Source organism: Coregonus lavaretus, assembly GCF_964263955.1.
Source record: "Coregonus lavaretus genome assembly, contig: HAP1_SCAFFOLD_3342, whole genome shotgun sequence".
Taxonomy (NCBI): Eukaryota; Metazoa; Chordata; class Actinopteri; order Salmoniformes; family Salmonidae; genus Coregonus; species Coregonus lavaretus.
The window spans coordinates 28,410-47,548 of NW_028156134.1; the positions used below are offsets into that span (position 1 = coordinate 28,410).

General features: G+C 40.7%; 1 protein-coding gene and 1 long non-coding RNA gene across 2 annotated transcripts; one reads left to right on the top strand and one right to left on the bottom strand.

The window, feature by feature from the left end:
- Positions 1 to 308: 308 nt before the first annotated feature.
- LOC311126748 (nuclear receptor subfamily 2 group F member 1-A-like) lies at positions 309 to 7,659 on the bottom strand. The gene is made up of 3 exons (XM_084200733.1): positions 6,703 to 7,659; positions 4,888 to 5,415; positions 309 to 1,532 (listed from the first exon to the last, which is right to left on the bottom strand). The coding sequence occupies exons 1-3, from the start codon at positions 7,127 to 7,129 to the stop codon at positions 1,258 to 1,260; spliced, it is 1,230 nt and encodes a 409-aa protein (XP_084056859.1). The 5' UTR covers positions 7,130 to 7,659; the 3' UTR covers positions 309 to 1,257.
- Positions 7,660 to 8,074: 415 nt separating this feature from the next.
- On the top strand, positions 8,075 to 17,124 carry LOC311126746. Its single transcript, XR_014613065.1, has 4 exons — positions 8,075 to 8,307; positions 8,945 to 9,019; positions 15,319 to 15,351; positions 15,734 to 17,124. It is a non-coding gene; the product is annotated as an uncharacterized lncRNA (long non-coding RNA).
- Positions 17,125 to 19,139: the final 2,015 nt, after the last annotated feature.

The following is a 19,139-nucleotide window of genomic DNA, read 5'->3' on the forward strand; positions in this document are numbered from 1 at the left end:
ACCAGCCAACCAATCTAAACAACGCCTGTTCTATTACATTTCATATTTTTCCATCGCTCCCCTCCATTGAAGAATAGGCCATACTAGAAGCAAAATGACAATAATGTATTTGCATTTTTAGTGTAATTATGCAAGACAAAACTGGAAAACGCATATATATGGCAAAACTATTGTGTAGCCTACACATGTGTATGAAGAGTGGCATAAAGACAAAATGAGGATCCCCTTATTTGTTTTGGCATTATGCTATCCCACACAATAAGCGCGAGCGCATCTTGATCTTCAGATGAACATTCTTGAGAGTGAGACATTGTTGCCTATTTCTTTTTTAATAGTACAGTCACCATCACACAACTTCATCAACCGACCCTTCTGCAAAAGCTGCATCATGGAGTAAGCAAATTGAAGGCAACAACCAATAAAATTCAAGAAACAATGAAAATTTCAAGACGAAACAAACAAAATGTATTTGAAACGATATATTAAAAGTGCTTTTGATTTTCATGTCTCTCCTCTTTGACTGATGATCGACTCCACACACACTCATGACCAGGGAAAAGGTGCCACAGATGTCCTCTCCTCAAAATGTCCACGAGGTCAGTATGCTGCAGTTGCAGGTCCATAGTATCAATTGGAAAAAGTTCAACCATCAGTTGTGATATTGTCATAGCGATTAGACTTGTTTCTTATTTGTCTAAATTTCTTTATTTTTCTGTTTTAAATTCTCACTTCAATTTTAATTCTTGGAGAACATAGCTTCGACAACATATATCGCACTCATTATAAGAAGCAAAAGGTTATATCAAAAATTATTAGTATAGAATCACAGAAAAGCTGGTTTAGAACCAGAAAAAATACAAAACAGACAGGTACATAGACACAGGACATTTCTTATAATTGCTTGGAAACATTATTTTCCCGCTAAATCTTGATTCTTTTTTTTTCTTACTGCGCATATGATGTTTTTCATTTTATTTGTATGTTTTTTTAGTTTTTTTTTACAAAAAAGGAAAATAAAGACTAGTATTTTACAAAATGAAGAGTACTGTTCTTGAAGATGAGAGTGGATTTACACAGGTGTAAGTCCAGTTCCATATTTTCTGTACATAACGTATTCCATCTCAGATCTTAGTCCCAGAAGACAAAAAAAAAGCATGTCATGTCTTCCAATGTGTTCAAAAAGGTCCTATATATAGTCTTCTTGTACGGGATGCTGAATTTTGGTCCTTTTTCTCTTTTTTGTCACTCTCATTCGGATCATTGGATGGACATGTAAGGCCAGTTGAAGCTGCTCCCGGATAATAGCATATCCCTGATGAGGGTTTCAATAGGAGTTTTACCTACCAAGCGGACGAAGAACAGCTGCTCAATTACCGATGAGGAGACGGTGCGGAGAGAGGGCAGCCGCAGCAAGAGCTTGCCAAAGCGGCTGGGCTGGTTAGGGTACTGGCTCCTCACGTATTCCTCCAGGGCGCACTGAGACTTCTCCTGCAGGCTTTCGATGTGAGCCGCATCTGACAGGCCGCAGGCGTCTGTGCAGGCAAAAGAGAAACACAAAAGCACCCTGGTTATCATTCAACATCAGCGTTACGTGTTATTGACAAAGTGAAATAAACAAACACACTGCCCAAACATGCTACATCACATTGAGTAAGAGGGACTGTCATATAGAATAAACAAGGGCGATCTGTTCAAGTGGGGAACGCGCCACACAGCGGCAGATACCTCTACACGTTCATAAACCAATCAAAACAAAGAATATGCAGCTAACGGGGATGGAAAATGGTGTGTAGCATAAGCCTATAGCGTTTCCAATTGAGGAAGCAGAGGGAAAGGTATAGGCCCACTCGTGGTTTCTGACTCAGGGGACTCAAGTATATAGAAATGTATAAAAGACATTGATGAAGTTGAAATTGCAATGGCTGTATATGACCTAATTAGGCTACTCTCAATAAGCTGTTATGACATTTTCCCGCTCTTTTCTTGATAGACCATGCTTGGCCTGCTTTTCAATTTAGCCTAGGAAAAGCCGCTGGAAGCAATCAAATTTATTAGCAGGGGTGAAGTCAATAGTCACGCAAAAAACACGTAGAAATACGAAAAGGAGCCAGCACAACAACACATGTGAAATGTGTTTTGAACACAGTCGGGGGTTGTGGATTGCAGTCTGCATTGGCCTAAATAGATACATACACTTAATGTTCATGTCTTAAGATGTGTTTGCGAATAGTACAAACCAAACTGTTTATCGCCATGGCATAGGCCTACTGCTGTGCTTAAAAATCTGCTGTAAACGGTTGTGCCAAGCATACTGGGTTATGGACCGTTATGTGTAGGCCTGACGATGTTGTATTAAGTCATTGCCTTGTAGCAAGTGCACAGGAGAGATAGTCTCAATTCTCCAGCTCTAATAGATTAAACATTAAGCCTCATCTAGATTTCTCAGGGCTATAACTCACTATGGCCAGACACAATAACCTTATGAACTCGCGGACTGCGTGGGGGCAACTCGGAGATCTCGGGTTGATTTACTATATATGACCTTATAGGCGGCCCAGCCCCACGTAGCCTATGCAAATCCGTTTGGATTAATTTTGAGTGTCTCTAATCAATAAATAAAACAATTAATCGGGGAGAAATTAATTACATTTCAAAACCTCTTTCAAATATAAACTTGTGAAACGCAACACAATGATTAAGCTCAAAGCATTTCGGCGACTGAGCAGCAGTGAATGCATGAGTCAAAAGCAAAAGAAAGCTTGTGAAAGGGCACCCTATAGTACCCAAACATAGAACTAACTCTGAAAAAACATAAAATACATATTTTCTAGATTCACATTCATCAAGTATCTGAACACAGATAGAAACATTTAATTAATTATGAAGACGCAATAGATAACTGGACATAATATGAATCATAAGAAGACAATCACCTAAACTAGGCTACCACCTATGAGTTTCCTGTTTGCAAATATAAATAAAAGTAACCCAATTAAAATGTTCAACAGAGTAAACCTGGACTGCAACAATAGTTTTCTACGTATATCATTGGCCCTACATGTTGTCTCTTGCTAAAATTGACAAAAATCAAGGTTAAAGCTAGCTAGTCATCTTAAACAACTAACTATTCAGTTCTAGGCTATTTTATGTTATATTATATATCATAATGTAACAACAACTTGGTGCAAGGCCCTCAATGTCATCATGCTATGTTAATGCCTAATAAAAAAGATACAAAAATAAGATTGCAATAGCAAAGGTAGTCTATAGGTAGACAAGATTGGCTTGATTGATCATATAAATGCACATAAATATATGTTTGTCTTTAAATGTTATTTTGCAATGATGGCAATCATTTTATATTAGGGTGGGACTCAAAAAGGGCAAAGTCACATGTAGGCCTACAAAATGAGAACTCAAAGTTTGGATGCTAAGGACATAAATGCCCATAAACTATCCCAAAATCCAGGAAAAGTCCTTGTGAGCAGATAAAGCATTGATAAAGGTTTCCATGTCACCGAGGAGGGCAAACTAGAGCACTGGGGTAGGTTTAATGACATTGAATAAAACACTTCCTTTGAATCCCCCTTTGGCCACCAATCAAAACAAGTTCACTGAACACTCAACCTGTCTGTATATCCACATATTTTTTTTCAATAATTACAAAATAAATAACATTATATATTACCTACACATAATGTAATATAATATATGCCTAATATAATATGCAAGGAATGTATTTTAGTATTTAAAGTAGTGTGGATATGTTTAATATAGATCTAAAAAATAAAGATCAAGTAAGATGCTCATGCTAGGTTACTTTAGGCTAAAGTAGGCTGTAGGTGATGTCAGTAAGCATAGTATTTTTTGAGGACATCGAGAGTGAAAGTGTGTTTATTAAAAATATATACATTTCCTTATATTAAAAAACACAATCATTAGCGAAATGTTGCGTAATTGTGAAATGTATTGATTGAAATAAGGCAATTTAATAAGAATTTGTTCACTTTTAAAGAGCCACATGAGAGCTATTTTGAGCCACGGTCGATTTTGGCTTTTTTATACACTAGGCCTACTCTCCACTATTACGCGGTACTTGCAAATGGTAATGAGAGCAAGTGTCCACAGTCAAACTTTAAATATCTATAGGTAAACAATGGTAAACTTGCCTCAGCCAGATAGCTAGTAATGAGCTGTCCTATGTAGACTACTTTTCAAAATGTGGGATTCTAATTATTTAAGACAATAATTGTGAGAGGAAATATCAGGACACAAAATAGTCTACATTCCCAATCAATCTCAAGCATAGCCTACCGCGAGCAAAGTAATACAATGACATTTTAGGCTATTTCATCGTTTTCTTTGATCAGGCAGCTAGGGATCATTTCCTGTTTTAAAATGATACGCCTTTGTGCACGCAAAACATGAAAAACATATGCCACAACATAAATAGCCTACATGAAGTGTCATACTCAAAGTATGCTTTTCTTTACGCATATAATGTAATAAAACAATACGCCTGCGACATAGACCAAAACAAATATCTATAGCTTTCCAGATTTATAAAACATATAATGCTTAATAATTTCTCAACATTTATTAAATATTATATGGTCTTTCAATCTTTTTATACGAGGTAAAATACACATTTAAATTACGTTTTTAAAAGTAATACATTAGACACTGTCTGTGGGTCGGTTTGTTTACTTCTTTTTCGCTTTGACTAACACACAAAATGTATAAATGTGGATATATGCAGCAAATTATTATACAAAACAGCATGGAGTAGCCTGCACTAGACAGCCATGGCCTCTAGTCTGATTTTCTCCCTCCTCACCGCCCGCCTATGAGAGAAGGCCTTAACATAGAGGCATGGTAAACACTCACCTGACGTGAAGAGTACTATTGCCTTGATGCAGCTGTACTCTGCCGAGTCAACGTGGAGGGCCTTGAGCTTCTCAACCTGCTCCTGGAAGATTCGAATGTGATCCATGAAAGCCACGACTCGGTCTGCAGACATTGGAGAAGCGTGGAGGCCTGCCGCGGCAAGCAGAGGGGCCACATGCAAAGGCATGGAGCACTGAGCCGCGTTTAACACAAACAGCTCGCTCCACGTCAGCCTGAGAAGGGACACCTGGTCGGTGATCTGCAGATCGGGAAAGAAAGGGATGTTCCTAGCCCATTCCACAGCGCTGAAGAGCAAGCGAGCTGCCAGCTCGCAGATGTTCTCGATACCCATGATATTGTTGGGCTGCATGCACTGGCTTCCATATCGGGACGTCGGGTAAGGTTCGGCCCGAAGCAATAAGGAGATGTATCCGGAGAGATAGCAATGGCCGTTCAGAGGGTCCCCGTTCGTCAGCGCGTACTGACCTGGGTTCGGTTGGGTTGGAGGCATTCGTCCTCGCTGAACCGCTGACAAAAAGAAAGAGAAGGAGAGGAAATGTGCATCCAGAACTGATAAACATTGTTGTATGTGCAACCTATGCTGAGAAGCATAAGGCAAGCTAGTGTTTTCTGCTCTCAAAATAAGGGAGTACCATTTCCCATCAAAATCTAGCTCAAACTGTAAATTATATAGTGTGTAAGATTGTGTGTTTTTTAAATAAATAATACTATTTTCAATATCACCATGCTCAATGTTGCACTGTTTACATTTGTATTGACTATGCATGCATCTAGATTAAAACACACACACACACAGACACACACAGTAATTTAAATATTGAACATAACGGATGTTTCCATTTGCTAAATTGCAGTAATACAGGCCTATAGTGTCATTTAGGTCTATGCTACATCTAATTGTTCGATGCAGCCCATGTGTCATTTTACTACTGTATTTATCAACATAAAGCTATATTTCGCCATTACACTTGTGTTATACTGCACTAAAGAAGAATGGCATAGCATAAATATATCAACCACAACAAGAGTCAACCCCTTCTTACCATAGCAATAGTTTAGTCAAGGAGGAATCGTTTAACAATGTGCTTTAAAAAGTATAATTGGTCAAAAGTTGTTTTTGTTTTTATTTATTTATTGAGGATATATTAAATAACATGTATGGTAATTTTGGGGGTTTATTTAAAATACGAGTATTGCTATCATTTGTGCTCCAAAGAGAGGAAAAGTTACGGCCTCTCATACATTATGAGGCAAAACAACGTGCTCCACACAACTTCTCTGGCATTACGCAAGATGCCTAAGCATATGGAACGGGAGGGCGATGTGGTTATGTTATCTGTTCGTTTTAATGCACAGACAAACCAAACACTTCTATATCACTACACATGTAAGGAAGTGCACTTAATGTTCTCTTTCACACACACACACACACACACACACACACACACACACACACACACACACACACACACACACACACACACACACACACACACACACACACACTAGTGCTATTAAAAACCTATAAAACAATAGCAAATAGTTATGTTTAGTTTTGACGTTCATAAAAACGTCAGTCAAATAAAAAGCTGCTTTGTTATGCGACCTATCTTTTGAAGCTGCATTGTATTTGACCCTCTATAGGCTAAACGCGTACACGCACATTCCTGCAAAAAACATGGATGTGCAATGTGCTCAGCCTTATGTATGTGACCTTTATGCAACATGGCAGCTCTACTCGTCTATGGAACTCAGTATGCGTAATCATATGTGGCATTAAAAAAAGATATTCACCTTCCCGCCGCATTCCCACTTTCAAACATTTCTTCAGCCGACAGTATTGGCACTGATTTCGGTGGTGTTGGTCAATGGGACAGTTCCTATTGGCACGACATGTATACGTTAAGTTCCTTCTGACACTCCTCTTGAAGAAACTTTTGCATCCCTCGCAGGTGAACTGACCATAGTGCTTGCCGCTCGATTTGTCTCCGCAAACAACACATTCTATATGCTGTGGACCAGAATTCTGACTCCCCTTGTCTCCAGCAGTCCCAGGTGTTGACGGGGGTCCTGGCTGACTGGGGGTCTGCGGAGTGTGCGGGGCTGCCGACGCCGTCTGCTGTTGCTCCCTCGCCGGCTGAGTTGCTGGATTGGGGCCGCTTGGAGGTCCTCCGACCACGTCTTCCTGCGGATCTCGCCAGACGCTAACTACCATTGCCATATCTCGGGCCCGAAAAGTGCTATAAAGCGAACTGATCGCTGGGATTTATAAAGCGAGGGGAGAAAAAATATCTCAAATACGACAGTGCAAAGTCAAATCGGAGCAAACAATCTCATATGAGAAAGAAGGGAGCAGAACACGATCAATACATTTAAAATACAGGAGACGATAGAATAAGCACCCGATCAGGATATGCAAGTATCGGGAGGCCAGTTCCAAGGTAAATTGCAGTTAGCCATTCAGGTACCCAATCTTGAAGAAAAAGCGAGCCAGACGTAACAAAAATGCAGTTTGGTATAAAATAGCCAGAAAGGAGGCAGGAGCGATTCACATGGACCTAGAAATGAACATAAAATCTTTCAAAGACACGCGATCCAAAGTGCTGCAAGAAATAAATTCCCTTCTCTTTTCTTCCTTGCTCCTTACTCCCGTCTTCGCTGTTGGAGGGGAGGAAAAAACTGAAGAGCGGGATTTTACATCTATATTCTTAAATAAACCTCATATCGTCCAGCAAAAAGACCGCGTCGCCGTAGTGCCCATGTAGTTTCACCTCTCCAGCAGGAATGGAACGAACACGAAGAGATACAAAATAAAAAATAAACAACTAATAGAATATGCAAGACGGAGAGACCCAAAAATGAATGCGTTTAAACGGGAAGACCAGCAGAGCAATGTTTCCGAAACCGGGATCTTCGCGAATGTCTGTATATAGTGAACTTTGACACTACTATTGAAACTGACACGTTTCTATGGAGATCGCTGCGCCTTATATGGTGCTCGTGTCAAGGAGCCAAGAGCGGGGCTGCTGGCAACTGATAATCAAAGGCGACTGACTGGCCAGAGCCCTGCATTGAGGGGGGAGAGAGAAAATGGGAGGCTAAGGTTAGCCAAGCCTCTTTCTCTCCATTGGTTAGAGTCCTCGTTCCTCGCTACCTACGACTGGGGGCTCTGACAAGCACAATTTACATTGAGCTCGCCTCGCGCTGCTATTTACTTTGAAACCTGATTAGCCTACGGGCCGTCTATTGTCACAAAAAGAGGAAGAAACCCTGGATAGAATAGCCGAAAAGATGGGTAAAAGAGGGGACAAAGCTTTGCGCACGTGAAATAAACAAACGTGCGAGGCGAAAGGGACTCGCATAGAAGGACTCGCATAGAATTCCCCAAAGTTTGAAATGGTTTGTTTTGAGACTGCTATCTTAATTATAAATGCGGGGGATATAATTATTGATGTATGATGTATTTTATTATAGGCTACATGCAGCCTACAGCATTTGGTGATGCGTAATACTGTGGGATACGCGTCAACGTTACATTTCCATTGTAAAAAACAAAATTATTGGGGTCCAAAGTTGCAGGGTCAAATTAGGAAAAATTACGATGTAAGACATTATGCATAGTAGCCTAGACAAGTCGTGTTAGAATAGACAGATAGGGTGCGATGGCGCCAACGAATCTCAAAATTACATCGACAAATAAAAAATACTCTGTAACAGTTGTGGTTTTAAGGCCTGCACAATCACTAAACGGGTGTCATATTATGTCTTAATAATGACAATAATTCAAAATTATGTGAAGCTGTTTGAAAATTGCACGGGGATTCCGTCTTTTTGTATGTGGATACTGAAGCCTGCATGCGCCTCCAACTAAAAAATGTCTGGATCGGTCTGCCATCTAGCGTACAGTATACAATTACAACCAAATAGTAATGAATAACTCACTGTGACCATGCATGTACTGTTATCAACTTTGTAAAATTATAAAAAAAGAAATAAACTCCTGAAAATTGCTTTCTTTTTATTTATATTTTTACAGATGCTGTGTTCCTGAAGAAGATTCCAAAACGCAACAGCTGCTGCTTCTTTTTTAAATTGAGGAAAGTCCTTCAAGGTAAAATCACTTGAAATGAGTGGAACTCAGCTCAGATAACATTGACATAAAACTTACAAACTCGGGTAGTGTGAATATGACAACTGATACAAAAACATGTAGGCTACATAGTCACCAAAGTCTCCAAAACTTTGTTCAGTGGGCTACAAGCCTGGTGCGTCGCTATGCATCCATAATAGCCTACACTAAATAGAGGAAAGGGTATTTTCAAATAAAGTGAATCGTTTATGAACACATTTGTTATTGTCTTTCCGAGTATGGTCAGCTATTAAGATATATAATGGAGCGCTATTATGCAAGTACCCCCCTTGCAAACGCATAGGAGGAATGGGTGTTTTTAAGTAGCCTATTCAACAACAGAGCTCTTCCCGTCCCCGTCTCAGACACTGCACTGAGACTCCTGGTCATGTCTCCAGCTCTTTGAAAAGGTGAAACGAATAAGATTAAATCGGACAAAGAAGATTCTGTAAGTGTATCATTAAGATTTTACTATACCGATTGGGAAGAGAGCTGGACGGAGAGAGAAAGAGTGGGGGGACAGCGAATAAGAGCAGAGGGAAATAAGGCTATAGCACGAAAACAGCGAGAAAAACGAGAAAGTGGACAGCAGGACTTTAAAAGAAGAAGCACCTAGCGACGACTATTAGGCTATGGTGGACCGGAAACATCGGTACCTGAATTTGGGTAACACCAGCCAGGCAAGTACACAATTAATTTCTGTTTCACCTATTCATAAGTAGCTTTAAATGCTAAGAATACATTCTAGCCTCGCAACACGACCATGCAAACCCATGTATCTAGCCTATCTGTCTAAATGTCAAACAACCACTGTTACATTCCAGGGCGAAACTTTTGAACCGCAGTACTTTGCATCTTTTCCTTTACATTCTAACTGGTTTGGGGACCCGTTTCTCCGTTTTAAGCTGTCCTCCCAATATATACTAGCATCGTTGAGGCTGTTACCACAATTCAGGGAAACCTTTCCAAGTCGTGAGCATCTCACCTGTGCATGGCTATTTGTTGTTTGATCACATAATGAAAAGATCGATAACAGCCTGTTTGTCTCAGAGATAGTGTCAACGGATTATAGGACAGTTGTTCGACCGAGCTGGTCGGGGATAGTAGGCTACTAGCCATGCATGAGAAGAGTTCCTGGAATACTTTCCGGCTGTTTTGCTTGGTCATATGAAAATATAGGAGGTTCACGATCATCAAATTATCATTATTTCATTGCAAAGTTTGCAGTTACAATTTCAATCACACAATGTTAGATAAATAGAATAAATAATGTCAATTTGAAAGCAATTTTTACGATTAAGGGAAGGTAAATGAAATGATTTACAAGAAATACGCTATTGCTCGGTAGATAATTGAGCCATTAACACAACTTACATTGAGCAATATTGATACAAGCATAGGCTATGAAATACATGTTTGGTGAGACTATATTCAACTTCGATTCCCTTGTGTCTCAGATTTTAAGTTGATGATATAAATGCAATTTTTAAGTTCCCCATAACAGGAACTTATAGGCCTACTATTCATTTATATGTTACACATTGAGGTATGTTATATGTTATTACCAAAAATACCAAAAGCTTTTCACAGTGCAGTATATTTGCACATGTAGCCTATGCATCCGGAGATACATAGGTTTTCTGAGCATCTACGGTGAGGTCAATATAAATAGGCCTACGTGGACTTCAGATACTGTATTTTTTAAAACATAGGCTACATTAGGCTCATTTCCAAGTGATGTGGTCTCTCTCTATCCGTTTTTATAACAAATACATCTGATTTTGCAGACCGACTTCACCTCACAAACATGTTTTTCGCTTCTGCAAGCAGTCAACTGAGCGTTATGAACTCTTGTGGAACAGTTGTGAAAGCAATAAAAGGCCATGATAGCCAGACCTCCTACTTCGTGAACACGGAGGCAAATATATAGACATTTCAGATCATTTAAACACCTAACAACGTTGCAGGAATATAGCTAATAATATCATCTCTATTGGTTAAGTTTAGGTTATGTAGACGCTTCAATGCAGTTAATATCTAGTCATGAGTCACGACACCGTTCAAGCTGACAGAGAGCATTCATTGCTTTCTTTACCTAATGCTTTAGAGGCCTCTGTCGAAATGCCTCCTGTAAAAACAGGTATTATGTTTCTTCACGGCGAGAGAGGGTAACACACATCCGATCTCCGCTGTTCCCATCCCGCGCCCGCCTGAGAATCTGCCTCTAACTGAACCAACTTTCATGAAGAAAAGGCTGCGGTGTGGTGTTCCAAAAATATATAGCCTATATGTCAACCAAGAAAAATATGAGTCTAAAAAACTATGAGAAAATGGTATTAGAGACGTGTCAAGTGCATGGGGCCTGCATCAGTGTTTTCATTTAGGCTACAAATGAGGGATGCTGTCAATTATTGCACCCCCCTTAATATGCGTAATAGCCTATGTTACATATGCAACTACATTTCACTAAAACTCTATAGTTGAGTGATTTATGATAATTAAAAATGAGAAACATCTGAAGACAGATGGCTCAAGAATTCCTTCCTCTGCGCCTTTTAAAACTTTCCCCATTGCTTATCACTGGAAGTATAAAGGCTAGACCTATCATACAGCATATTGAAACAAGTTATAATTTTACTATTTTGATTTGTTTTGGTGTGTTCTGTGTAGCCTAATATCCTAGTTTTGTTATAAATGTCTCTCATCTTTAAACCAAATGTACAGATTATTTAGAAAAATACATTTTGCATAGTGAATTAGGCCACATAAAGAAAAAATTAAGATGGCCAATGCTGCTGCTTTTCTGTAGACCCAAGCTGTGCGTTATACTTTAATGTGTGAGTTGGAGGTTTTGTTGTGTGCCCCTCCACTTTGAGTCGTTATGAGTTGAAAGAGAAGAAGAGGGGGCTTTTGTCCAATCTGATCCCTAACTATTCGGGGCTCAGATTGGTGTGAAAGGGACGAGAAGGTCACTTGAAATCGCCTTTTATCCGCTGCCATTTTCTCTATGGATCAGCAACTTTCAATAGACATAATCTAATCGCTCTTAATGGAAAAGATATTCGTGAGAAATAGGGAAAATATTTTAGAGCCTCGCCACTTAAAATCGTTATGTTTAGCGTAGGCAGCATGTAGGCCTATGGACAAAATTATCTGACGTAAATGATGGCTAAACGGAATAAAGTGAAATGCGTTTCAGAAGTTGAAAGGTAAACTCTTAGGACTAGAATTTTAGAATACACTCAAAGCTATATCATGAACGTGACACCTTTCGTTCAGAACTAAATATGATGAAGTATAATCTGAGATAGCTAACAACTTGATTTAACTCCAACTATTGCTTTGTGGCATGCACGATTGACAGACCAACGCGACCTCAGACTGTCAAAGTAGCTAAAAGGTTCATTTGGGTTTGTTTCTTCAGGGTTTTAATCATGGGTCTAAATACACCATGATGAATAAAGCACAACACATTAGAATTTTCGAGCTGGGAAAGCCAAGGCTATAATTGTAGACAATGAGGCCGAAATGACTTTTCCAATTAGCTTGTGGTTGGAGTTTAGTTAGAGGGACTGTCAGTTTACTCGATGGGTAATGGCTTTATTGCTCACAAAACCATCATCTATTTAGAGCATATGTGCTAATTACTTTGGATGGTCTCAGAGACCGAGATCATAAATCCATTAGCACAAAAATCCCGATGGTTCTACAGTGCAAACACCGTAATTTTGTAGTTCTCCAAAAACCCAACTTCAAGCACCAGTAGAGACATCAAAGTAAAATCTTTTTCTGAATTGTTAACCCGGCAAAACGGGCAACGTGACATAAATGACATAAATTACGTTGTTATTAGTGATCAAAATCACATGTAAAGTAGGCCTAGCTTAGTACGCTCTAAAGTGTGCAGCATGCAATTCAAGGAGAAAACACGACCAAATCAAAACACCTATACTGACGTAATATGGTATAGGCTACGCCTAATACCTAACAAAGAAGCCAATTACCAAAACACAACTCAAATAATAATTGTATCATTGAATGGGAGAAGACATCATATTAGCCTAGTTAATGCAACCAATGGCCAAGCGCTTAGGATATTATGATAGTTTCAATGTCTTGAGACGTTTTAAATCACCTCATTCCATTTAATATGAGGACAACCCTTTACCGCATAGTGCTTGAACAGTTTTCCATTTTCTCGACTACATCGATTCTATCTACAGGGACCGAGGTAACATGAACACAGGTTCCAAATGCAGTGGACGAAAGCGTTTCACCCTTAAAGTAATTTATTTCGGGGAAACCGGAGGGCAAAGGTGGAATTCTTGAGAAATTCTACAAGGATAGAGGAGCTTTTAGATTTCTGCACGCGGATTACTTTTCATCCCATCGCCACATTATCCGAAAACACACTGTAGATAGACCAACGACAAAAAGGCAGAACAAGATTATCTCCCGTGCAAATTTGCGACCCCGCACATAACCATTTAAGGAGTGTTAAACTAAAACTGGACTAAAGAGAGAATGGAAGAGACAGAGCCCAGAGAAGTGGCTTGTCTCATTTGTCCACCCTGAAACTGGGAGGTGAACTAAAATATGAGCTACATTTCCAATGTAAACTTGCCCGTCATTGTGCATGTTTTGTAGTTAAATGAGTGGCATCTCTTCAAGTATCCATAATGTTTTTCTTAAACCAACACACAGTGGGCGCTTAATTAGAATTTTGTCTGGCTTAACCGCCACCATGCTGTAATAGGACATGACTGAGCACGCTTAGACAGAGACTAACATGTTACATCAAGACAAAAAAAAAATCACTCTCAACCTCGTTTTTGATCTTTTCTCACATTTTACAAGACTTGCTTCTGATGATAAAATGCTTGCATAGACTCATTTACATGTAGACATTCAGTTTACCAACCAGGGAATAGTGGACAGTTATGTGAGCCATAAGCTCTGGTTTAAGCATGATCCCTGAACAAATTAATTAGAAAATCAAAGATTAACCAGACTAGTAGGAAAATGAGATTTGTTAAATATAAGTGCATTCACAAACTGTATGGAACATTATTGTATCCCCTTATCATTACACAGCTAGTACTAATCAAGTATGCCGATACGTGTAATAATAATACTAATCAGAATCATAATAATAATGTAATGACAGTATTTAAATACACACACACACACACACACACACACACACACACACACACACACACACACACACACACACACACACACACACACACACACACACACACACACACACACACACACACACACACACACACACACACACACACACACACACACAGGGGCTTCGGTATACTTGCATCTTATATGGGGTGGGGGGTGGGGTATTATCATTAGAGAAATATAATGCCTGCAAAGTTTGTGAAATGATCAGAGGTGTTAGCTGCATATGAACATCCATAAGTATGGCACCAGTGCTGGGCCAGTGATGAGTCATAAAAATGAAGAAAGAGAGTCTGCACTATTCACTTTCCAAGTGCTGTAATTGCTTGCAGGACACAAAATAGAGAATGTTTTGGCCACGATAGGCTTTGTAAGGTGCTTTGAACTGTTCAGTATACCTTGTTGTTAGAAGAATACATGAAAAAGCACAAAAGACCACAGATGTCCTTTTAAAATGTTTTCTTATTTATTTGGAAATGGCATGTGTGTGTGTGTGTGTGTGAAATCAAATAATTCCACAGCTATTCCCCACTATTTCAATTGACTATCAAAGCTACACTGAATCTTGGATATGGCTACTCTAGGACCTTTGCCCTGAAGTAAACCAATGTCAGGTGTCCCTGCCGAATGATGATAAACGCACCTCTGTGGTACCTCACCTGTTGAACTAAACAGAGAATATCTCCTTACCTTTCAGTTTGGGTAAAAGGGTTCAATCATTTTGCTTCAGGATGCATCGGATACTTATTATAAGCAACTTAAAATACCAACCCCGCCCACATACAGGACACACCAACTGAAAAGCAACAAGGCTACACATTTTTTATTCTCGAGCTGACAGATTGTGACCTTATCAGTCGGTTGTTCCCTCTCCCCATGAAACTCTTCAGAGAAAATATTTATACCTTTGTTGGTGGAAAGCCAGGGTGGTCAAAATGAAGAAAACATCTACATTCAAAACCAAACTTAACATTGAACCAAACAATATGTTATTACTATATGGCAATATCCATACAGCAAGTTTATTTGTTTGTGTGTGTTCTCGTCATCAATAATGAAGTAATTGTGTTTCCTCCAAACAGGGAGTGAGCGACTGTGCAACATGATCGTGCCATGTAAGTTCCACTGCTGCTACGCAGGCCCCTTTCACCAATTCACTGAGACATCTCGCTAGTCTACCACTAATCGATTCAAGGATGGAATAATTAACCAACAATACACCTTTACTGTATTTGGTATAACCCTAACACTCCCTACAATCAGATCCGTAATATCAGCTTGATAGTGCGTACAGGGCATGGCCAAAGTCCTCCTTTTAACTCAGGTAGCCAATCAGAAGGCAGCGTGATGCACACAGGGCCAATGATAGTGCTGCTTCCTCAAGAGGCCACCCAATTTGTAATTTTATCTGGCTTGCCTTGCATTGGATGTGTGTCTTTAAACAGCTCCCTCCAGTTTGCCCTCTCATCAATGTCTCTGTGTTGTTTTTTCTCTCAGACTGAAAGGAACGTCATGGCAAGTTCCCCTCCTTTGGAATAAAGAGCATCATCTTGTCACACAGTCAGAATCGACAGAGGGTTGTGATGTCATGTGTAAAATAAATGTCTCTGTTCATATAAGCTTAGTTACAGCAGCATCCATGACATCATGACATCAGCACCGTCACACAAGGTTTGGCTCACAATGGCCACAACCTGGATTTATTTGACCTTTGACATCTGAATAATGTAGTCTTCAGAAATAATAATAATAATAATAATAATAAATACTGATTATCAGAACTCCCAGCTTAGGTAGGTACATCTGTGCTTTATCTTGGCCAGGTCGCAGTTGTAAATGAGAACTTGTTCTCAAGTGGCTTACCTGGTTAAATAAAGGTGAAATAAAATAAATAAATAAATCTGTGAGTTATGCATTTGTCTACAGGATAAGGATTGCTATTATGCCTGTGTCAGTAGGTAAAGGGCAAGACAGACCAACACGAATGTCGGCTGTGCTCAGTGGACCACCTACTGGGTGTCGACGAACGGTGGCGATTCAACATGTTGAATCGTTGGGAAATTAGCCGAAAATTACGGCCGATGTACTGTTGTCAGCGGTGATGGCCAACCGCTGTACACCTGCTGTGCGCGGCCGACGTTCCTGCTGGTCTGTCTTGGCCTTAAGAATATATGAGCTTCGCCTGTGTCCGTAGCTGAAGATATCTACTGTGCTATGAGTTATGCCTGTGTCAGAGATGATCAACATGCCTTTGCTTGTGTCCTCACTGCCCTGGCCTGGACCCCAGAGTACATATTTACAGGGTGTACTAACCTTAACACCACGCTGCTCTCCTTTCCTCCTCACTCAGCTAACCTCGGTCCCCCCTACCCAGTATCCCATACAGCCCTCAGGGTCAATGGAAACAGAATCAATGTTTTATGAAGATGTATATCATGTATAATAACATTCTCAAGTCCAAATGTATTTGTGATGCCATTAGTGTTTTATTGTCAGTGTTCTTATTGTTACATTCAGAATCTAAGGTGAAGCTAGCTGTATTATGCTGGGCAAAAATGATTTTGACGTACTTGATCAAGTGCCCGTCCTTTACTTTTTATTTGTGTATGTGTATGTGATTCTCTGTGTGTGTGTGTGTGTGTGTGTGTGTGTGTGTGTGTGTGTGTGTGTGTGTGTGTGAGAGACCACATGGCAAGTTTACCTCGGATGACCCCGCTGACACGAGAAGTCCGAGCTGAGGTCAAGCTGTGACAAATGGGTTCTGGGGCTGAACAGCAAACATTCCACAACATGTTCCTCTTCAACATCTCCTCCTCTCCTTCCTCTACTTATCCCTCCCTACACTTCTCCTCTAAACATCTATCTCTTCAAAGGTTGTACGAATGCACTTATCAATTAAACATAAACATGTTGTATGTGATGGCAGAGGTTGTGGGAATCTCCCAGAACATGAACTTCCGAGGAAGGCAAGCATTACAGCGCTATTTGAATGCAATGCTCTACAAAGCTCTGCCATGTTTACAGATGAATAAAGGAAAAAGAGACTGATGTTAGTAGAAAAAGAGAAGTGACCCCCTTGGATGTTAATATCATAAGCTTTTCTTGATCAGTGATGTAGAGGTTGAGAGAAAATATAGTGCTGAGTTTAAACAGGATGTGTAGGCTGTAGCATCCTATCCTCCTCCCCCTGCAATATCCCACCATTTCTTTAGCCCTACCTCCTCTTTCCTCTTCCTCCCTCCCTCCATCTCTTGCTCCCTCCCTCCCTCTCTCCCCTGTTTCTCTCAGACTTTCCAGAATGCTCCTCCGCAGAATCCTGCCACCTGTGTCAGTCACAGAATCTATTGGTATTCCTCTTTGAGGCTGGTTAAGGTAAGTGGCAGCCCCCATTACAATGACAAGGCAAGTAATGATGCTGCTTGTCCCGCGGTTCCCCATTATTTATTTATGCTTTCCCAGGGAGTGATCCTACCACCTCCACCCCCAGTCCTGCCCACTCGCTACATTTTTTAAGAACACATGCAGTCGCCACAGGTGAACATCAGCGCAGCCATTGCATGTCACAGGCAGACCATACAGGAGGCTGATGCAATGATGTGCTGGGATACCCTGAGTTTTAATCATGATCATGTGTAATAGCATTACTGTCAGAGAAAGCAAAACAACTGTCTGAATAAAATAATCAAAGACGTTTCACTTGTATTTTAATGTTTTGTCTTTTTGGTGTTTGCATTGATATTCTTTTGTTGTCTGGTATTACAAGCTGCAATAGAATAGAACTGCATGTATCTATGAGGGGATTGACGATTCCTGGTGTGGGTCATGTGATGTGATCATGTGCATAGATCTCAGATCTCTAAGTGGCTGAATTGAGGTGGACCAAGATGGCAGATCTAGCGGCTATACGAGCATGGGGCTCTAACCGTTGGATGGTAGTGTGGTTCGCATTTTCACTTGCGAGCGGGGGAAATATGGTCCCCGTAATGCTGTGGGTGGTGACACCTGGCCTTTTCATCAGACTGGAGCTGAGCCATGGGAATCTGCAATGCCAACAGAATGCGTCATCATTGGAACAATGCAACAGAATGCGGCGGAATTGGAACAATGCAAAACCACATAGTGAGGTTGTGCTCAATGTGCTGGTTGGAGGGGAATCTGTTTTCAATGCCCACCCCCACAGTGGGGCTCGCGTTCTCCCTCTATCCCTCTCTTTCTGATCCCTCTCTCGCTCCCTCTCTCCCCGTCTCTCTCCCTCCCTCCTCTGCCCTCTCTGTCCGAGAATTAATTACCAATACGTGGGCTATATGCCCAGTGTAAATAAATGATAAAGATCACCTATCAGTCTTCCCATCAACCTGGAGGCGCAGAACAAGCTGGGGGAGGGAGGAGAGACTGGTGTGTGTGAGAGAGAGAGTGACACTGTGTGCAATCATGGCTGTTCATGGTGTTGCTCTCCTGATTGTATTTATCCCTGCTCTGCACTCCGTAGACAGACAGTCAGCTGTAATGTAAGGGGGCTCAGCTCCGAGTGAGATGATTCCTCGCCGTTGCCCCAGTGTTGGGCGTTGCGTGGTTGTCCGCCCCGTCCCCTGGGGCTCTCTCCCCCTGCCCTGCTCCCTGATTCGTTGAGTAAAAGCGCCCATGAATGATGGATGACTGTGTCACCGCAGCCTGCAAAGGATTAATTTGTTTCATTGATTTCTCTTTAGGCAGAATGCCAGCGTCTGCCGCTTCCCACCTTTTCCCCAAGACTTCCAGCCGTAATAGACGGTAATGACTTAAGACAAATCAACCCGTATCTTGTAAAAATAGCACCAAATAACCCGTGACTCTACTCACGAGCACATTTGGGAGAGGCGCTAGATGCGCCGGCCGCTAGACCCGGTAGTATTAACCCCGCAGA

Excerpts from the sequence above, each read along its gene's own strand:
- LOC311126748 (XM_084200733.1), bottom strand. The coding sequence starts at position 7,129 with ATGGCAATGGTAGTTAGCGTCTGGCGAGATCCGCAGGAAGACGTGGTC. Across the intron at positions 5,416-6,702 it reads AGTGGGAATGCGGCGGGAAG|CGGTTCAGCGAGGACGAATG; the intron begins GTGAATATCTTT and ends TCTTTTTGTCAG. Across the intron at positions 1,533-4,887 it reads AATAGTACTCTTCACGTCAG|ACGCCTGCGGCCTGTCAGAT; the intron begins GTGAGTGTTTAC and ends TTGCCTGCACAG.